A 20,323-nucleotide genomic window follows, 5' to 3' on the forward strand; every position below is an offset into this window, starting at 1 on the left:
ATCATACATTTTTTGTTTATACAATTTTAAAGATATTAAAAAACAAATCTTATCTTATATCTTCAAGGAAAAAAAAAAAAAAAAGAAAGACTACGCAAACATCACCTAATAGAATAGCTAATATGAATTATCACCCTATTAATTAACAAAAGAATATCTATGTGAGGATAACAAAACATTTTTTATAAGGATGCAGAAATCTTCGGGAAAACTCGAAAGAAAAAGCTTAAATAAGACAATATCTACTAACGATGGACTTGAGATATTACAAATGGGATCAGAGTCAGACACTAGGTGATGTGCTAGCAAGGAGGCTTTGCTCTAAACGGGGGACACAAGACAGTGTGCTAGCAAGGATGCTGTGCCCTAAAGAGGGTGGATTGAGGGGAAGTCCCGTATCGATTGAAGAAGGGAACGAATGCTAGCAAGGATGTTGGGTCCTGAAAAGGGTGGATTGTGAGATCTTACATCGGTTGAGAAGAAGAATGAAGCATTCTTTTTATCTAGCAAACGAGTTTTAAAAAACCTTAAAAGAAAAGCCTAGAGGGAAAACCCAAATTATAAAATTTGCAAACAAAAGAAGTATAATTTGTTGTAGAATTTTCTAATGCATAGATGCACTTTGGAAGTGTATTCTTAGTGAATGGAGAAGAAAACTATGGCTTAACATGCATGATCCACAGGGAAATAAGGGCAAAGTGGTAATTTTCCCTTCTCGTATAGTAACTTGCAAGTGCATGAAGATAATTTCAAGCACTCACCAATTCGCCATGAATATAATTGCAATTGTCGATGCACGTTTTGAGCCCAACTCCGGCCATGAATTGGGTCGTCTCTTTTTCAAGATCATATTTTCTATAAAAATATATAGACAATAAAAAATAAATAAAAAAACAAATCAGATTACCATAAAATTTAATAACAACGCAAGAAGAGCAGTGTCCCCTAAAATTCATCCTGGTGGTGTAGGTGTATGGTGATAAAACGCCATCTAGAATCTCAAAAGTGAATCCAGGCAGTCTTATACAGGCAAGAGATCTTCTATTTCGAATGCCTAATTTCACGCTCAAGTTTCGATAAGATATAATTTCAACGTTAAAGTACAAACGAGCATTGTGCAACGAAGTGACAAGCACAGTCATTTTGCTCACTAGAAGGATTTATCAGCAAAATTGTACTGTTGAGTGGCATGTCGTGTCTTGAATGAAATATAATTAAATAAAAATATACAAGTTCTTTACTAGAGCAGATATGCTAAGATTATCGCAATTGTATAGTGCAGAGATAACAATCGCAATAGACTGGTAGCCACCAAAAAACACGATATATATGTCTCTTGAAGTTGTGGCATTTACCAGCTATATTTTTTCTGAGGCAACAGACGGGCACTTATCCAAGGTGTTCCACAAAATGTAATCCCCCGAAGTTACCTGTTTATTTAGATAATGAAATGAATAGGTCAATTTTGTTTTTTTAGAAACTTAATAACAGAAACCGACAATATTATAGCTCACAGACCACATGTGCTTTTCATTTCATTATGGGAAATTTTTTCAATATGAATATAGCAGAAGAATGCGCTATGTGATACATGCAAGCTTTTGCATGGAGTTGTAGAACAGAAAAACGTTCTCTCCTATTTGTTTTTTTTTTTTTTTTAATTCGACCGGGGACTGCCAAGCTAATATCTGCCTACATCACCACTTTTGAAGGAGGATCGGAAACCATGAACTAGATCAGAATCATTCTCAACGAGTCCATAAGAAGTGATCCCATTTTTTTCTTTTTCTTTTTTTTTTTGGGTTACCATATGAATTCTGCTACACTTAAAATGTGGCCAACTAGTAAGATTACAAACCTGGGTCGAAAACTCGACTGGAGCTTTAACAGCTGGATAAATGCTGACCTGATCGAGCACAAAAATATAGAGTCAAGGAAGAGAAGCTTTTAGTTCCATATTGCATAAAAGGCAAACAGAAAACAAGCTATCTACGCACAAAAGAGGCGAAAGTATGACAGTGAGTGAAGATTATGGGGTTTATTGGAGGGTGGCAAAATGGAAGTTCAAAAATTAAACTTGAATATGCGTAATGGGAGGAAGAATGAAGATGAAGAAAAAACCAATTTATACGTCAATTAAATCTGCGCTTCCTTTGTAAGTAATCTTATGGTAGTGGAATTAGAATGCCACGAACAAAAATGAACAGAGATTCAACAACGACGTATATGTGTTGTGTGACTATTCAAAGGATGCTGTAACTGTAAAAAAAAAGGGGATGGAATAGACCTGGGCAAGCAAGCTCTAACTACTCAAAGAAACTTCATGACGTCAACCTATATCTAAAACCATACCAATTTTTAATATCTATATGTATGATTGAATGCATGCAATTGACAGTTTGATCCACCCGTGAGTGTCGACAGTACGAGTGGTCTAGCTTACTAAACTAGAATGAGATTTGCAGAGGACAATGAGGAACTCACAGATTTAGGATCCACAGATAATCCTGATAATGATGCCCCTAAAATCTTGAATGATACCTGTCATCAGAATCCAAAAAAAGTAAGTGCTTCAGACAACTTGCTACAAGCCATCTCAAATAGGTACCAGCCAACCAACAATAGTCCTACATATGGTTTTTCTCATCTACGAGATATGCATACAATGCCTTTTGAACAAATGAGATATAACAAAAGAAAAATATTGATGACCATGCAGAACAACTTCCTGTTAGAAGAACTTCCATTAAGTAGGCAAAAGTTCCCAACATGTCATCAGACAAGCACAGATAAGTGGGACATTTCACAAAGCATATCACCTAACCATACGAAGTTAATTATATAAAAATAAGATTTTCTGATGCCTTGATTCTTTACATGAGCAAAAGGCACGAAGAAGATGCAGAAGGTTTCATGCCATGGCATTCAAGCTGTACCCATGGTGGAATTAAATCATGAAAAAATTGCAATGAGGTGGAGAAGATATCTTCAAAACCATGACCTGTTCTTGCATAAATTCAACATTCCATCCATTTTGACTTAGTTGCAATTAAACTCTCGGAAACAACCGTCGGGAGTGAAGGTATAGAAACTATAGGAATAAATCACTGGCCTGGGACAGGATATGTGTTTAACATTCTTAGGTTGCAAAATACTGATAGGAAATATGAAGCCATTCAACTTCACAGGGGAATGTTAGCACGATAACTTTATGACAAGATTTAGTTCAAACTTTAAGCAAAAGAAACGTTGCAACGCTTAATAGTACAGAAGAGGAGTTTACCTTGGCATAATTGTATGCCTGCCAGCAAAATGGTTCCTCTAGTTCAACTGGAGGAAGATCCTTACTCATTTTCTCCATTAAAAATTCCTCTATATTGACCACATTGCTTGCACTTTCAGACTCAACGTCACTATCTACCTCATCTACACTAGCAGATAAAGAACTTGGAGAATGCAATCTTTGGATTTGCCAAGGTGCAAACCTAATTGTCCCGGGAAAAGTTGCCTCAATACTTTTTCCCAAAAGCCCTCGTCCACTCGTTAAAATTTTCCATTCAACTGAATGCTCGGTAGTTGAAACTGTTCCTATTGAAGGAGTTCCATCAAAGGATACAATCCTTCTTCTAGGGAAAGACATAGTCACAGTACAAAATTCCATAGACAGAGGAGCTTTATAACCTTCCATCAAGCCCAACTTGAACAAAAAAGCACCTTTATCCTCAGATACCATGGACAATTGGTAAAATCCTTTAACAGGAGGTCCAGAAGCACATATTGCCTGATAACGCATTAAAACAAAATTACCAACGGGGGGAGAAAACATCACAGCTTGCTTATCTATGCCATGTTCAGGAACTTGGGCACAAGGATGGAATGACAAGCCCTCAATACGAGCCTTATTCAACCCTGCAAGGGGGAATGAGACATCAGGCAACCCTTCTAATTCAGCTCGGCAATTTATTTGACCAGAAACTGATATTTTGTCTGGAATCTCATCCCTGTCATACATAGCTGCATTAATGATCTCATGTATTGTAAGTAACACTCGTTGCTTCCCTTTATACAGATATGGCTTCCATGCTGGTTGTTTAAGATCAGCAGGAGGTGGATCTGATGAAGAATAACCATTTGCTTTGATAGAAAATATATTGGAATAGCTTAGATCCAGGGGTGTTCCTAGCATATAATTAGCAAGCAAGAAAAAAAACCAGTCAGATACATGAACCTCCACCATCAAAGAAATAAATTTTGAAACAGTGAATAGAGTAATACCAAATACCAACCAAAGGGCATTGAACTGCTTAAGAAAGATCTAAGTGCGTCTTTATCCAAAGGCCTTGGGACATCTGAATTAAGAGCTCCTATTGCAGTATTGCTAGAAGGAGTGGCAGATATGCTGGGAGAAGCAACAGGTTTTGCCCTAGCAGATATTCCTGATATTCCTATGCTGCCTGTTAATGAATCCAATAACCCTCCCACAGATGGAGAAGCACTGACGAGGACATCAGGTTCAACCACATCACCAGTGATTACATCACCAATAGCAAGTGCAACCATGAATGCCCTATAGAATGATGATAAAATTGGTAATCTTCAGAGTCTTCAAAATACTAGACATGCTACTCTACTCCTAATAAAAAATAGCACATAACTTACCATACCCTGTGATAGAAGGAAGATCGAGAAGGAGGGAAGATAAAGAACTTTCTGCTCCAATGGCACTTCCACAATCAGATCTTCTACACAAACATGAATATTCTTTTACGTGCCTAGGTTCAACAATCGGCAACACAAGAATGGAATAATGATTCTTTATGTGCAATATTAGTGGCCACATAAAGATACTATCCCCTTCTTCTTTCTTCACATGAAGTCCAATGATATGTCGGGTAATAGGGTCATCAACCCAGGAATCACTTCCCTCAGATGACTGAATAATGCGAATGCCAAACCCACCTGCAGATCCCTCTCTGTACAAACCCATAGGAAAGTTTATATCAATCAAGAGAAGTGAGAATAAGTGGGAAGTACAAGCACCCATCACATTTGAGCATCAAAACTTGAGAGGACCTTTTATGACCACAAATCCTTTTTCTGAATTTAGTAGGAAATAAATAGTATTAACGCATATGCACATAAATCTGTTTCACATTCAGCCATTGTCAAAAGAAACAACAGAGTACTTTGTGAAACCAAACACTAAGAGATGTCAATATGATGACAAAGACTTGCATTTACTAAATCGTGAAACCAGCAATACCAGCAAATCTACTGCAAGTGATAGATTGATATTACACCGAGTGACGACAAAGACTTGTGACTTGTGAGAATAAGATCACACCACAGGCTTAGTGATGTTAAAGACTCGTATAGTATATAATGAAACCGGCAACACCACCATATCTAGTGATCTAGTGTAAGTAATAGATTGATATTATATTACGTGATGGCAGAGACTAGTGAGAACAATATCACACCACACACGTAGTAATGACAACGGCTTTTAATTACTATAACCTGAAACCAGTAACACCAGCAAATCTACTGTGTAACTGATAGATTGACAAAACATTTAGTGATGATACAGTTTGCGAGAACAAGATCACGCCACACAATTAATGATGACAAAGACTTGTACTTACTATTTCCTTAAACGCAACACCAGAAAATCTACTGTGAAAGATTGACATTACATTTGGTGTATATCACAAGGACGACACTAGAACTAGTGCATTACAACAGTACTCTAACGAGTTTTGGAACAATTAGAAGTTACAAAGAACGGAAGCTATAACAATCTCAACTAACCTGTTCTTTCTCTCAACAAATGCAGCAGCTAACTCTGAATCGTTAGGAAGCACTGGAGACACGCTAGAGTTAAGGTCATCTGATATACATCTATCATTCTCGGTCTTGCATGCTGTTCGCCAGCGCTTCTCTACCACTGGAAACCTCCTGTAAATTAAAGCCAAAAGCAAACTGCATTTTCATGATCTCGTGTCGAAAAAGGAGATAGAGAATCAAATCTAGGAGAAATTCGAACATTAGGCTACTGAATTATGAAGAAACCAGCATTGTTGAGTGTACAACTAATTGATAGCCTTGCAAATTTTTATCTCATATTCACTTGTCCTCCGAAATGCCTCGACAAAAATATCCATCATTAACATCAAAATCAGAAGCTAATTACTGGCGAGAAAGTAATTCTATATTTGAAGTACGATTCCTTAGAAAGAAGAAACGAGTATTGGTTATACAAGCAAGCATCGTTAATTCGAAAAGAAATCAAACAGATGAATTCTGAAAATGAAAAGAAAAGAAAAGATCTAGCTAGTCAATTAGCAATCTGCTGAAATTAAACATTAGAAGTGAGGAAAATAACATCCAAACAACATCGATTGATGTTCATACGCTAAAGGATAATCGAGCAAAAGGTAACCTGGAGAAAATAACAGCGTCGAAGTTGCTGAAGATCCAAATGGCTCTGATACTGCAACCATCAGGCATGGCTTCTCAATATCTTAAAACGATGGATGAAGACAGTCGGGGAAGGGAAGACGGTGCGGGGTGTTGATTTTGGAACTGGCGAAGGCGTTGGGTTATTTTTATTATTAAAAAAAAAAAACATTTTTGGAGACTCATATGTACGGGTAAATTAATTCTAAATTATTTTTTTTTGACAAAAATTAATTTAATTCAATCCAATTTTAATTTAATTTAATCCTATATAGTAAATTCTATTAAATTTTAATGCTAAACTAAATTATTACAAGAAACTACATTGTTCCAAAATTAAAATAAAATTAAAGTACTTGAAAAATTAGGAGTAAAAAATGACTTTTAACCATTTTACCATTGTTTTAGAACAAAACAGTAAGTTAGTCTTAGTTGGCCATTAATTACAGTGAAAAACACAGTAATTTTCTCTGAATAATATATGAATAACTTTTAAATTAATACGTTCCATTAAAAACATAAATAGGGACTACAACATAAATAATGAGGAAGATCAAGTCATTTATTACAACATAATACAATTTCAACAAAAGATTCAACTCGAAACTGCTTATGCAACTGAAAAGTGAAACCATCACAGACTCAGATTGATTCACGGGAATAAGATATCGTGTAACGTGACCTTACTGTGACAAACACAACTCGAAAATGCAAACTAGAGGTCGACGCAAAGGTAGGAAATGACCGAGCCTGCACGTCGTTTTGTTCTCTCGCTCACCTTCCATTTCTCGACCAGAATTTTCTTTACGCTTGGGCAGCTGGAAACGACAGTGGCGACGCCAGCTGCGGTGATGCCAGGACAATAGACCATTTGACAGGATTCAAGCATGGTGCATCTCTTCATTAAATGCATTAAACCAGCATCGGTTATCTGGTGACAGTGAGAAAGTACTATGTCCTTAAGCAAAGGGCAGCCTTCCCCTAACTCAGCCATTGCCATATCCCCCAAGTTCTGTCCACAAGTATAAAATATGAACTCGAAATTCAAAACATGTATGTATTAATAGAGATTATGAGTGGGGTATTTTTCGGGCAGATCGACCAACAAACAATATAACCAAACTAGCAGATGGTATAGGGATCGAACAATATACAATGGCTCGATTACTTTAGAACTCAATGACACAATTGTACAACCGGTAAAACAGGTGTAAGGTTGTCGATGCGCTCGTCCACTTCCTACCTAAATTATTCACTATAAGGCGAGCATCTGAGGAATTTTTCTTGCAAGAAAAATGTGAGCATTTGGAGGACAAACTTCTTTTCATACAACCATCTTAATGAAACTAGTGCGTGCAAAAGGAGAGATTAATGTTGTACCCGATTGCATTATTTCGTGAACATCGACTAAAATGTTATTTTTCACTCCTACCTTGAGAGAAAGAGAGGGAGGGACATACCTCGAGAACGCTCACGTCCAAGTAACTCAATTGAGGACAACCTCTAGCAATGGCTACAAGTCCCGCATCACCGATGCGATGGCACCCACTAACATTCAGCTGAAGAAGGGAACAACCCTTGCCAATGGCAATCAGCCCCTCATCACCAACCCTAAAAATTAAAATCATAAGGTTTGAGGAAAAAAGAAAAAACCAACAGAAATGCCTTTTCCTCCCTCTGGGGGGTGGGGGGGGGGGGTNGGGGGGGGGGGGGGGGGGGGATAAGAATGTACCTGTCACAAAATCTGAGGCTCAAATCTGTGAGGAATTTGCAATTCTCGCCAATAGCTACAATTCCTGCATCCCCAATCTAGCTTAAAAGAAAACACTTCATTAACAATTCCTTCCCACGAGAGAGTCAATACAAAGTGCAGAATGAATATAGCCCAACGGATCCAACTTGTTTTACTAAGCGAGGGAAATGCTTTCTCACAAATAATATTCTTAATTAAGACATAAATAGAACATCAATCAGACTAATATGGATATATTTTTCTTAAAATGATGGAGAAGAGAGAGAGAGACCTCATAACATCGACGAATATGGAGTTTCTTCAAATTTCTGCATCCTTTTGCTATGCCACATATCGCTTCATCTCCAATTCTCGAGCAATCTACCAAGTGGAGTGCTTGTAAGAACTTGCAACTTTGACCAATTCCAAGAAGACCAGAGTTAACAATCTTTTGGCAGTACAGCAAAGCCAATTCAGTGAGCTGGCTGAAAAAAGGAAGCAGGGAAGAGAGATTCAATCAATAAAAGTCAGTTAATCATCAGGGGGAAAAATCCTTGTGATTAATCAGAAGTACCCCCTAATGCACGAATCAAACACTTATCATAATAACTCCATACTAGACCCCACAGCAAGGAGGGTAATGAAAATATTGCCGATGATAAATCTAGACAGTACATCCTTTTGAATAATCAAGAAGGATTTTCAAAAGGAGTTGAAAAGAAACAATACTGGCAAGATTTTCCGATGGATTCTAGTCCCAACGATCCAATGTTGTGGCAGCCGTTAACTTCAAGATGTGTTAGTCCTTTACAACCAGCTGCAACTGCATCCAAGCCTATATCGCTCAGGAAATAGCAATCACTTAGAGTGAGATTTTTTAACTTCTTGCAGCCTACTCCAATGGCACGTAGTCCCCTGAATCATAAGAAAAATGTGGGAGGGTAAACAAATTAATAATGCTAAGATCAAGATTCTTCCGGATGCTAGTGCCTCTCAACCATTAATGCACACGTAATTTTGACAAGAATATCAGGCATAATGTTCGGTGCTCAATGAAACCGAGGCTGTATTATCATCCCCATCTTAAATCAAGGGGAGATCCCAGAAGCGTAATTCCTTTGCGTTCAACTAGGCAGCAGCTTGCTCAAAAAAAGCTATATCATCACAAAAAATGAGGTCTCTGTGTTGGGAGAAACAATGAATGTTTAAAATTTTTCTATTTAAAAGAATCTTACTTGTCGGTAAATTCTTGAAAACTGTATAAAGCCAATAATTCCAGTGAAGGACATAAGGAGCCTACAGCTACCAAAGCTTCATCTGTGACATTTGTACACTGTAGCTTCAAGACTTTCAAAAGTGGGCATCCTTGGGCTACAGAAAGCACTCCTTTGTTGTGGATAATTTCCGAATCTAGCGACAAAGACTCCAGATATTTGCAGTGCATACCCACAGCTTCTAATGAGACATCCGTTATTTTGGCACAGGCTGTAATACCAAATGTTTTCAATGATTTCCCACAACCATGTGCTAATTCAACCAAACCAGTATCAGTCAACCCTTCACAAAAACGCAAATTTACATCTTCAAGTTGTTTACAGAATTCCCCAACTGCAGCAACACCTTGGTCCCCAACATAGCAACCCTAGAAAATATCAGAACTGAATAAATACTTTTCAGAAAGAACATTACATGTAGTAACCTTCAGACAAAGAAGCGTGGGTGTAATGCATTGGGGAAACTATGATTATTATAAATAGAACTTAGAAGCATCCTGACATAGGAAGTCTTAAAATAAATTCAGGTTCAGCCAAGCTAGACTTCAGCTAGCAATTCCAGGTGAAGAAAACCCATATCGTTAAAAAATTTCAGTCAAAAGTCTGACACAGAAAAACATTCAGCTAATATGTAAAGCCATTATTCACATAAAAGAACTTGTGACGGCAGTACTTGAATAAGAGACGATCATGTATATGCAGGTTGGGCCATCTGCCTTTTCTAAACCCATTTGGATATCTAAAATTCTAAATGACACCATGTAAGGACGGACATGCCACACTAGGCCATCTTCCTACCTTCTGTCACCAATTGGTTAGGCGTCACCCTTCATGGACACCCACAATTAGAAACCAAGAAGGTAAAAAACAAAAAAGAAAGTGCATGACATGCCTACCACTGGTAATGAGCTTCAAAAAGATAATAACAGAATGCCGTAGATTTGCAACAGTAACAGACCAGGGGCATAATTCTCAATTATATGGGTTTTTTTAATGAAAAAAAGGAGCATGAAATGTATTGTAGCATATCAAAATTAGGAATCTAAACATTAAAAATTCACGTTTCACTGATTTAGGGAATTTTCTTCCTTAAAATAGGAAACTAAACAAAGAATTACCTGTAGATCCAGCGACTTCAAAAACCTACACTTCTCAGCAAGGGATGTTAAACCCTGACTTGAAATGTTAGAGCACCAAATTAAGCTCAGTTTCTCCAGATTTGGAAAACCTACGGAGAGAGCAATTAGCCCAGCATCTGACAGATAAGAAGACTCCAGCGCACCTTCAGCCCCAGTATTATCAGTTGCATGGTGTGAGTTAAATGGCAAGCACATGACTTCATTGCGACGTCTTCTTCCCTGCATAGACATTACCAGTAAAATTCTGACAAGATCTTTGAGATGCTTTGATTCAATTTGAACCTTAAAAACTTTAGTTTCATTAAACTAAATCCTAAACTTGAACGAGAAGTGGAATTAATATCCTCTTCTCAAAATCAAGCTAAAAGATGACCCAAAAATAAATGATATATCATACAAATCTCAACCAACACAATATCCTAAATCCAGACAACTTAGTAGTTACAAGAACATTCAGACCCAGCACGTGGAAACCTTGCCGCAACAAAATCGGCACCTGAGAAATAGAAAATGCCACATCTATCTGTCTATCTAGAAGATAGTAACTCAACAAACAAAGTTAATTTCATTCAAGTTTAGGGTTTGATTAGATGGAATTAATATTTCTCAGTCTTTACTCATACAAATTTAATAGTGAATTTCTCCTCCCTGAATAAGACTTTTTCCTGAGCCCTCAGGTCTAAAAGAACAGTTGACCTAAATCAAATGCGTACAATCGCCTAAGTAACATCAAACCACTCTGCCAATTTCCTTTCTCCTTTTCCCCTTACCCAATTTCCTTTCTCCTTTTCCCCTTACCTAAATTCACACCACTGTTTCCCAACAATACGTTCTGATATAGTCATATTCCAGTTCACTCTCCAGAACACTCGATAAGCGAATCAAATACTCCAATTACACATAATACACGCGTAAAATCAAACCAACACACAAAATTCCATTTCTAAGCACATCAAACTGAAAATTAGCATCATCCACAAACCTAATTGAATTTCAAATAGGCAATCGAAGTGAACATTGATGGCTTACTGAATGAAGGGGGAGAGAAATCGCCAAGCGTTCGTCAATGTGGACATTTCTGATATTGACGAAACGGCGAGCAAGGAGCTGAACAAAGAGCTCAGGACTACCAGTTGCGCCAATTCGTAGAGTGGTTCGGCTGAGTCGCTCGAGTTTGAGCCAACGCTTGCAGACGAGAGAACAAGCATCGCGACTCAGCTTGGAGTCAAGGCACCGGAAGATCTCAATGATCAGCTCATCAGGAAGAATGGTATTGATCCAAGCATGGCCTCGCATTGTGTATGAACTCTCAATCTCTTCGCTGATGAAATTTGACAGCGAAATTCGTTGACATCAGAGATAAAACAGAAATAAACGTCGAGGTAAATCGGAGGAAGGCCTTTATAGTCGGAGGATCGGTGGAGAGGGAAAGGAGTGATTTACCATAATACCCCTTGTCTATGTTGATAACTACCATGCAAGCCAACGTCCACGTGTCTTCGCCTAGTAACTTTCCCTTTCATCCCAGCCCATAGAATTCTCATTGGAAATTCAATTTTTTTATTTCTTTTGAAATATTTGCGAATTTTTTTCTTTATTAAAAAATTATAAAAACAAACCTTCTAATTTTCCCTTTATTAAAAAAATAATCTTATTATTTTAAAAAAAATGGTTTAATATTTATTTTTGTTTACAGCATAAAAGCACGTGGGGATAATGAAATAAAAATAAAAGTAAAAATAAAAATAAAGGACGACGAAAATCGTTATTCGTTAAGTAAACCAATAATACATGAAAATATTGAAAATGGTAATAAACGACGTCGCTTTGATTCTGTCCATGATAGGATCATCCAATTCCTTAAACCAAACAGGCCGATTGTTCTTCCCTCGTCCAGTTCCATCGTTGATTTCGTAAGCATACGCCATACTCGGGAACACTAAAGCAACGTTTTTCTTTTTCGTTGATTTGATTAAAGAAAAGAAAATGTGAATGTTTGGTGAAGATTCCGTCAGAATTTTACCTGAAGGATCGAATACGGAAACAGCAGAGAGGAAGGTTTAGAAAAAGTCTCCGAACAATGGTGCTTCTGCTTTGATTCGTTGTGTTTCTGCAAATTCTGAAGGATTCAGAGAGGATCGTTTGAGAAAAAGTTGAGGAAAACGACGGAAGGATCTTGATCTGTGCTAAAGATCATGTCGTTCTCATTCTTCAAGCCGTCGCGGCCTAGAACCCCGCAGGAGGTGGTCAAATCCATTAAGGAAAGCCTCATGGCCCTGGATACCAAAACCGTCGTCGAAGTTAGAGCTCTCGAGAAGGTTAGTCTCGATTCCTCAAATTCGCTCACTATTTGAGCAATTTTTCTTTCGGAAATTCTAGGTTTAAGAGAATTGTTTGATGGAATTGCTTTGTCTATGAAGTAGAGGTTAATTGAATATACGAATGATCCTTTGCGTCAGGCCATGGAAGAAGTTGAGAAAAACTTTATAACTATGAGATGTATGCTTATTGGAGATGCGGAGGTTGAGCCCATTGCGGAACAAGTTTCACAGCTAACGCAGGAGATATGTAATGAGTGTGTTATCGATCTTCTAATTCACAAGCTGCCTGTTCTTGGATGGGAAGTAAGTTATTTCCTACATTTCTCACAGTTGATCGCCTGGCAAAACGTTTATCTTAATCAATCTTCAGTTTGACAATGTTTTTCAATGTAGGCAAGAAAGGACCTTGTGAATTGTTGGTCCATATTGTTGAAACAAAAGGTTGGCTCCACTTATTGCTGTGTAAACTACATTGAGAACCATTTTGAGCTGCTAGATTTTCTCGTTGTGTGGTAAGTTTAAGAACATCACTTTCTGTGAGTTAGTTCATATCTGTGTCAAGTCATGATATTAATCTGCGGATTAGCGAGGTTGCGAACGAAATCCTTATTTCTTTGACCAATTATACCATTTTGTATAATTTGCCAATATGTGTTCGCCGTTTCCTTTTTGTACAAGTGCAATGCTACCATTTGAACTCTGCTTACGCTTATCCGATGCTTGTTACACGCAGCTACGACAACAAGGAAATTGCCGTAAACTGTGGAAATATGTTGAGGGAATGCATCAAATTCCCAACCCTCGCAAAGTAAGAAGCACGCTCTCTCTCTTTTTGCTTTCACAATGGTCGTCGAGATTTCGGCAATGTGCTAAAGTTGATGCTAATTCAGAATGTATGAATGGCAATACTAAAATGCAGTGAAGCTCCATGATTGGTCTTTGATGACACTATTTTTTGCTCATATTTTGGGCATGCATCTACATTCTGGGAACCTTATGCTTACATATTTGACAATTTTTCTCCTTCAACTTTTGGCATTAACTCATTTAATAATGCATAACCTAATTCATAGGAGCAGCTCTCCTGTTTGTATTTACGTTGCCCCAGCATTCAAGATTTCTTTTGGATTTTCATGTTTTTTAAATCCATTTTACTGTGAACCTTACTTGGAATATAAAAATAACTCTATTGAACATGTGCCCCCATTTTATAATGAAGTACCTTATGGATTTGAACCGAAGATTACGCATGTGACATCTTTTAGAGAATTAACTGTGTAGTTTTCGAAACATTACAAGTTATTGTTATTGAGGCTCGCATTGGTTGACGGGAAACTCTTATGGAGGTTCATTTCTTCACAGTTTACTTTTGTAGTGATTTCTCAGATACATATTAGAGGCTGCAAGTTTCGAATTGTTCTTCAAGTTTGTGGAGTTACCAATTTTTGACGTCGCATCGGATGCATTTTCTACATTCAAGGTGAGACATAAGTTGCTGGTATTACGTTTTCTTTACACGTAATGCAAAATGCGTTCGATTTGATATCCATAGTGCAAACTTGAAACATGTACATTTCTGGCAGGACCTGCTTACCAAACACGAAAATATAGTTTCCGACTTTTTGAGTGCTCATTATGATGAGGTATGCTGCTTTTCTTTGGATAATTTTTACTTTTAGCCCCTTAATCTCTTTCCTTTGAATGTATTTTCTCATACTTTCATTTATTTCATCTCCATTCTTTTGGAAGTGTATTGAAACCCAATGTTAGTTAAAAGCAAGGAAATCCGAGGACTAGATTTCCAATTTGATCTTTGTAGAGCTGGTTGTAATTAAAATAGCAACAGTTATGATACGGCCTAGAGTCCTGCTTGTCTGGCATCAAAGTATAGAATATATCCCAAATAGCTATTTATATATGATTTTTTAGGACTCCATTTTTGTTCATATCATGAGAGATTATTTTCCAGTTCTTTGACAGATACGAAAAACTCCTGACTTCTTCCAATTATGTAACTAGAAGACAGTCATTGAAGGTTCGTTCTCCCGGGGGCTCTTTTAATCTCCTTTTATATGACTAAATACGTAATTATGGGATATTTTGGTGACAAATGTTTTTTTTTTTTTTTTTTTTTTTTTTTGTTTTGTTTGAGTTTAGCTTCTATCAGAGTTCTTATTGGAATCTCCGAATTCCCAAATAATGAAGCGTTACATTCTAGAAGTTCGGAATTTGAAAGTAATGATGACTCTATTAAAGGTACTGTAATGATTAATTGACCACGTTTCGTGTTTTTCCAATTTGTCCATCAGTTGGTGCTAGTATTATTTGCCATGGATGCTCAACCTTTTTCCATTTTCGTTACTTTTCCGAGCAGGATTCTAGCAAGAACATCCAACTGTCTGCTTTCCACATATTCAAGGTGATGTATTTTGCTCTTATATTGGACTTCCCTTACTCATTACCTTGTTGAAGGATCTATTGCCGTCATGGTTGCCTTTTCTTTGCATCTTGCTGGTTTAGCAACCTGCCGACTGCAGCACCTTTAAAATGGTTCAAAAAGTTCTGTTGTTATGTAGTGGCACCAAACATGGCATGAACTTCAATAGACGTTTGAATTTTGAAATTCTTTGTTAATGTCTGGGATCTCGATGTATCACTCGCCACATTATGTTCATTGGTCCATTCCCACTAGTTTCCAAAAAGGTTGGGAACAAAGCATTTCTTATAGGGGTGTGACAACTTCTCCCTAGTAGACGCGTTTTAAAATCTTGAGGGGAAGCCCGAAAGGAAAAGCGCAAAGAGAACAATATTTGCTAGCGGTGGGCTTGGACTATTACAAATGGTATCAAAGCCAGACATTGAGCAGTATGCCAGCGAAAACGTTGGGCCCCCAAGGAGGGTGGATTGTGAAATCCCACGTCGGCTGAAGAGGGGAACGAAGCATTCCTTATGAGGGTGTGGAAACCTCTCCCCCTAGTAGACACATTTTAAAACCTTGAGGAGAAGTCCGAAAAGAGGACAATATGCTAGCAGTGGGCTTGGGCTGTTACACCTTGCTATAAAAAAATTCTTACTCATGCTATTTGACAACGACGACTCTAGATTTTAAGAGCAAATGGAAATTTTAAAACACGAAGAAGGCAATTGGTTTTGTTGATCAAATGCAAACCTTTGTGACTTATTATATGGGACAGGATATGATAACTATAGTGTGGATCATTTGGTCCTATTATTTTGCAGGTTTTTGTTGCTAACCCTAATAAGCCACGTGAAATCAAGGTTATCGTAGCGAAAAACCACGAAAAGCTTCTGGAATTGCTTCACAATCTTTCTCCTGGGAAAGGTTCTTAGTTTAAGATGGCAGCATTATATTCTCTCTTCTTAATAGCTTGTAGAACTAGAAACATGGCAGGGCTAGTTGAATTCATGGTTGCGTTCGATTTACAGGTGCGGAAGACGAACAGTTCGAAGAAGAAAAGGAGCTGATTATCAAAGAAATAGAGAGAGTTTCACGCTTGCAACATCTTACAGGTTGAAGCCATTGTTGTCCCACGCCGTGCCTTTTTATCCCCCAAAACTATGGCTCCTGTTGAGTGAGTTTGCATTTAAAATGCAGGAGATGTTTGATTATTTGTGAAAGTACAAGTTATTAATGTATAAATAATTCTCTTTAACAGTGTACTGCGAAACATTGTTGCAAATTGAAGGTGTCTGTAATTAGTATTGCGTGGAGGCACTCTTTAGCCCAGAAATTGCCTGGTCATCTCTAAAATATTAATCATTCAACATTCTTCTAAGTCAAATGTTTTTTGTTTTTTTTTTTTCTCTTTTTAACCGCATTTATTTTTGCAAGATCAACACAGGAATTTTCCACGATAATCATGGAGGTTCGAGTTTTCCATAATTTTTTTTTTCCTTCATTTTTTAATATATATATACATATTTGTTTCAAAGATTTTTTAAAGAAATGTTTATATTTTCTAATATAATTTACATTTAAATATGTAAAACATTAGATCCAATAAATAATATTACAACATTATTTCTAAAAATTTAAATTTTAATATTATATATCTTTTACACGTAATACGTGGCTAGGACAAAGACATGACGAAAAATATAATTCGTCTAATGGAAAAAAAAATTGGAGATTGCCCACCCCTTGCTGATGTAGTCGTTGACGTTGCCATTGAGTCATATATTGTGGCCAGGTATTGGAGGATGGACGACCTAGTGGGAACAGGTGGTTCACCTGGACTGGCGAGGTCAGCGTCAACGTATGACTCAACTAATTTAGTATATGCTCGTGTCAAAATTTTGAATAAACAGAAATTTTTAGAGTTGGTATCAAAAGAATACCGATCAACTATTCTTTTGAAGGAATCATTTTGATTGCAAAAACTTGCTAGAAGAGAGCTGAAATTTCAAGGGTAAGAATTCAGAAGAATTGAGCTAAATTATCGTTTTTCCAATTACAGCACACCATCGAACATCACAAGGGCAGTTCTCAATCTTCACGCCAATTAATCATATTTCCCAAGAAAACAAAGCAGCAGCCGAGCAAGACAAAACATATGAAAATGCTTAATTTACAAACAAGGTATATATATAGATATATGTAACACAGTTTAGGTGGACAAATTGAACTAAATTATCAAACTTCATTCAGTCACAATAAAAACTAAAAGCCAACATGAAAATCCTTCAGAGTATTATGTACCTTCCTTTCTTTTTCTTTTTCTACCAACAATTATTTCAACCAGACATATATGAGCGATGGAAGCTTGAATTGAGGTACAGAAAACTTTGTCCACCTAGTTGTCTCCCTGTCTCAGCATCCGCAAAATGGTCAGGAACAAGTTCAGGATATCTAGATACAGAGTGACTGCAGCCCATATGTAATCATCATATGTAAAACGCTTGATCAGATTGTCCGTATCATATATAATGTAACCCGAGAAAATTATCGCACCAATTCCACCGTAAACTGCTGTGGAAGTAGGACCCAGAGGGAAGAATGCCTACGATACGAGACAACATATCATACACTTAAGAGTTATGAAGATAATGTTGTTAATGATTCAATCGATGTTCTGTTAGAACAAATTCCAAGCAAAGGAAGAAGGACAATTGGTTAAGAAAATTATATAAAATAGTTCTGTTTTATAACCATTTAGTTTTTGAAAATTATGTCGTTCGTTTACTGAGGTTTTCATCGTTTTTAAATGAAACATTTGAAAAACAAAAACAAGTTCTTAAGAACTAGTTCTTTAGATTTCAAAACTTTAACATGAACTTTAGAAACCCTTGTAAAAAGTAGCAGAACAAACAAACACGAGTAGTGCTCGTGTTTATAAGCTTAATTTTCGAAGTCTAAAAACTAAACATATGGTTATCAAACGGAACATAAGATTTTAGAGTTCTCTCAACTTTTCCCACTAGATTAAGCTAAGCTAAATTGTAAAATTTCTACCCCTCCATATAAAATTTTCTGGATCCCTCCTGGCATTGACAAGGTGCTAGTAAAAAATATAGAAGTAGAGTCACTAGAACCACTGTTGACTATGAAGTAGTAGTGAAGGGGCAGTAAATGACCTGAATGAAGCTAGTGAGGAGGAGGATCATTAGGGCAGTAAACAAAAACGGTCCAAGATAGCTGAAATCTTTGCCCTTCTTTGAGGCCCAGAATGTGTACCCAGTTAAGGAAGAAACAACAGCTGAGGTCAAAATTAGTGCTTCAAGCACAATCCTCCCTGCAAGCACCATCACAAAATCACAATTAATCATGCTTACTATCTAATCAGCAAGGCTGAACAATTTACTGTACTTATACTAACCATCAGTGTTAGCGCAGCTAACGCCAACCGTGAGGCTTAGTGTAGCCGTAAAAAGTCCGAGGAAGACGAGGTTCAGAGGGTGCTTCTGCCTGTAAATGTACATTGGCCATAATACTGCAAAGATTTGGAGTTATTGAAAGATATTGAACTATGATGCTAACTCAAACGAAAGAATCAACATGAAGTAATAGATAGAATCAGAAAGCTTTTTAGAAATGGTCCACCAGTCAGTGATGAATTCAACAAGATAATTACCCTTATATCAAATAATGGAAATCAATGATGAATCATGATAAATATTTGAACTTATAACTGTTTTTAGCATTTAAGATTTATTTTTATGGAAGACTGTTCAAATCATTTCATAAAAGAAGCAAGAACTCTATAACGGAATCCATTTGATCATCAAATTTTAAGGACCCCTAAACTTGTCATTTGTTGATTTTCACCCTGTGATTTCAACATGATCATCAAATTGAAGCCTAAACTCATAAGCATGTTGCATGTTTGACCCACTACTCAATTTTCATTGATTCACTCACAAATTTAACCCCAAAAAATCCGAAGAATATCCAGAATTAGTGTAGATTAAGATTTCAACGCTGTCCAAGTTTGAGGTTTGAAGTGAAATCGGATGAAATTGAAAGTTTAGGATGAAAATTGATTTTTTTTTTCCGTCATTAACGTTTGATTTGTTGCTCTTGCTTCAAAATGAAGTAAAAGCTAATTCCATCCACAAGTATTCTTCTGAACAAATAAAAGAATCTCAGAGTACATGAACAATTAGGTACATGATTGAAGAAATTTTTTTTGTCGTTGATCTACAGAAAATAAGGACGCCAATTTCATAAGACCGAAAAGGAAAAGCCGTGATTATTCCGATCCACATAATTCATGAAATAAAAAAAACAAATGCACAATAAAATTGATCCGCCAAGAACCATAAAAAGAAAATTCAGAACCGATTAACGAATATAAAACAGCGACAATTGGACTGCGATTCCGAAATGATTGACTTACAGATTAGGGGAAGGAAGCAAAGGAACAGAAGAAGACCAGAATTTCCTCGGAGAAGGTCGTTGATCGGAGAGTATAAAACGGTAACGGAGGAGACAAGGGTGGTGAGAACGATCTGCGCCGCAAGAATTCCGTACACCTTACGGATGAAACCCCATCGGAGCTGATTTTCGCCATAGCTCAAACCTGGATACAAGGTCTCCCCTGATTCTAGGTCTACTTCTCCACCCTTGTTACTCACGCCCGTGTACCCGTACATCTCTTCGTTTTTCGCTCGAAAATTCTCTCGCTGTGTTTTTGGGAGGCCACCACCATCACCAATAAGAATGCCGACTGAGTCATAGTTTTGATCAAGTGACGAGTTTGTGACGCTTGAGCATCACAGCCTTCTTCTGGTCGTTGGATAGAAAGAAAAACTGCGTGTTGCTGTATTGTTCTGACGGTCGAGATCTTCACGCGTGACTTAACGGTGACTTTTCATTTCAATTCTCATCGTTGAGTTTTGAATTTTTTACTAATAAATTATTCCTTTTAAAGAATTTTT

At 37.1% G+C, this 20,323-nt stretch overlaps 4 protein-coding genes across 7 annotated transcripts; 1 reads left to right on the forward strand and 3 right to left on the reverse strand.

The window, feature by feature from the left end:
- Window positions 1–914: 914 nt before the first annotated feature.
- Window positions 915–6,594, reverse strand: LOC111436757 (AP-5 complex subunit mu). 2 transcript variants are annotated; one of them, XM_023074478.1, is made up of 8 exons: window positions 6,443–6,594; window positions 5,812–5,958; window positions 4,665–4,973; window positions 4,287–4,567; window positions 3,284–4,179; window positions 2,485–2,541; window positions 1,859–1,906; window positions 915–1,430 (listed from the first exon to the last, which is right to left on the reverse strand). In XM_023074478.1, the coding sequence occupies exons 1-8, from the start codon at window positions 6,508–6,510 to the stop codon at window positions 1,359–1,361; spliced, it is 1,878 nt and encodes a 625-aa protein (XP_022930246.1). In that variant the 5' UTR covers window positions 6,511–6,594; the 3' UTR covers window positions 915–1,358. The 2 variants fall into 2 exon arrangements, with proteins under 2 accessions (XP_022930246.1, XP_022930247.1); XM_023074479.1 differs by lacking the exon at window positions 2,485–2,541.
- Window positions 6,595–6,945: 351 nt separating this feature from the next.
- LOC111436758 (F-box/LRR-repeat protein 4) lies at window positions 6,946–12,707 on the reverse strand. Of its 3 annotated transcripts, XM_023074482.1 has the most exons (9): window positions 12,628–12,707; window positions 11,634–11,925; window positions 10,584–10,823; window positions 9,427–9,833; window positions 8,921–9,106; window positions 8,484–8,676; window positions 8,192–8,268; window positions 7,920–8,070; window positions 6,946–7,471 (listed from the first exon to the last, which is right to left on the reverse strand). In XM_023074482.1, the coding sequence occupies exons 2-9, from the start codon at window positions 11,898–11,900 to the stop codon at window positions 7,175–7,177; spliced, it is 1,818 nt and encodes a 605-aa protein (XP_022930250.1). In that variant the 5' UTR covers window positions 11,901–11,925; window positions 12,628–12,707; the 3' UTR covers window positions 6,946–7,174. The 3 variants fall into 3 exon arrangements, with proteins under 3 accessions (XP_022930250.1, XP_022930248.1, XP_022930249.1); XM_023074480.1 differs by lacking the exon at window positions 11,634–11,925 and having other exon boundaries at window positions 12,628–12,684; XM_023074481.1 differs by lacking the exon at window positions 12,628–12,707 and having other exon boundaries at window positions 11,587–11,657.
- LOC111436761 (calcium-binding protein 39-like) lies at window positions 12,531–16,677 on the forward strand. Its single transcript, XM_023074486.1, has 11 exons — window positions 12,531–12,922; window positions 13,064–13,228; window positions 13,319–13,437; window positions 13,659–13,733; window positions 14,312–14,405; window positions 14,509–14,568; window positions 14,895–14,960; window positions 15,083–15,181; window positions 15,300–15,344; window positions 16,166–16,268; window positions 16,373–16,677. Exons 1-11 carry the CDS (start codon window positions 12,800–12,802, stop codon window positions 16,459–16,461), a joined length of 1,038 nt encoding a protein of 345 aa, XP_022930254.1. The 5' UTR covers window positions 12,531–12,799; the 3' UTR covers window positions 16,462–16,677.
- Window positions 16,678–17,513: 836 nt separating this feature from the next.
- On the reverse strand, window positions 17,514–20,101 carry LOC111436947 (BI1-like protein). Its single transcript, XM_023074748.1, has 4 exons — window positions 19,783–20,101; window positions 18,763–18,876; window positions 18,521–18,678; window positions 17,514–17,946 (listed from the first exon to the last, which is right to left on the reverse strand). Exons 1-4 carry the CDS (start codon window positions 20,036–20,038, stop codon window positions 17,740–17,742), a joined length of 735 nt encoding a protein of 244 aa, XP_022930516.1. The 5' UTR covers window positions 20,039–20,101; the 3' UTR covers window positions 17,514–17,739.
- Between the last annotated feature and the right edge of the window lie 222 nt (window positions 20,102–20,323).

This window comes from Cucurbita moschata, unplaced genomic scaffold, assembly GCF_002738365.1.
Source record: "Cucurbita moschata cultivar Rifu unplaced genomic scaffold, Cmos_1.0 Cmo_Scf00060, whole genome shotgun sequence".
Lineage (NCBI taxonomy): Eukaryota > Viridiplantae > Streptophyta > Magnoliopsida > Cucurbitales > Cucurbitaceae > Cucurbita > Cucurbita moschata.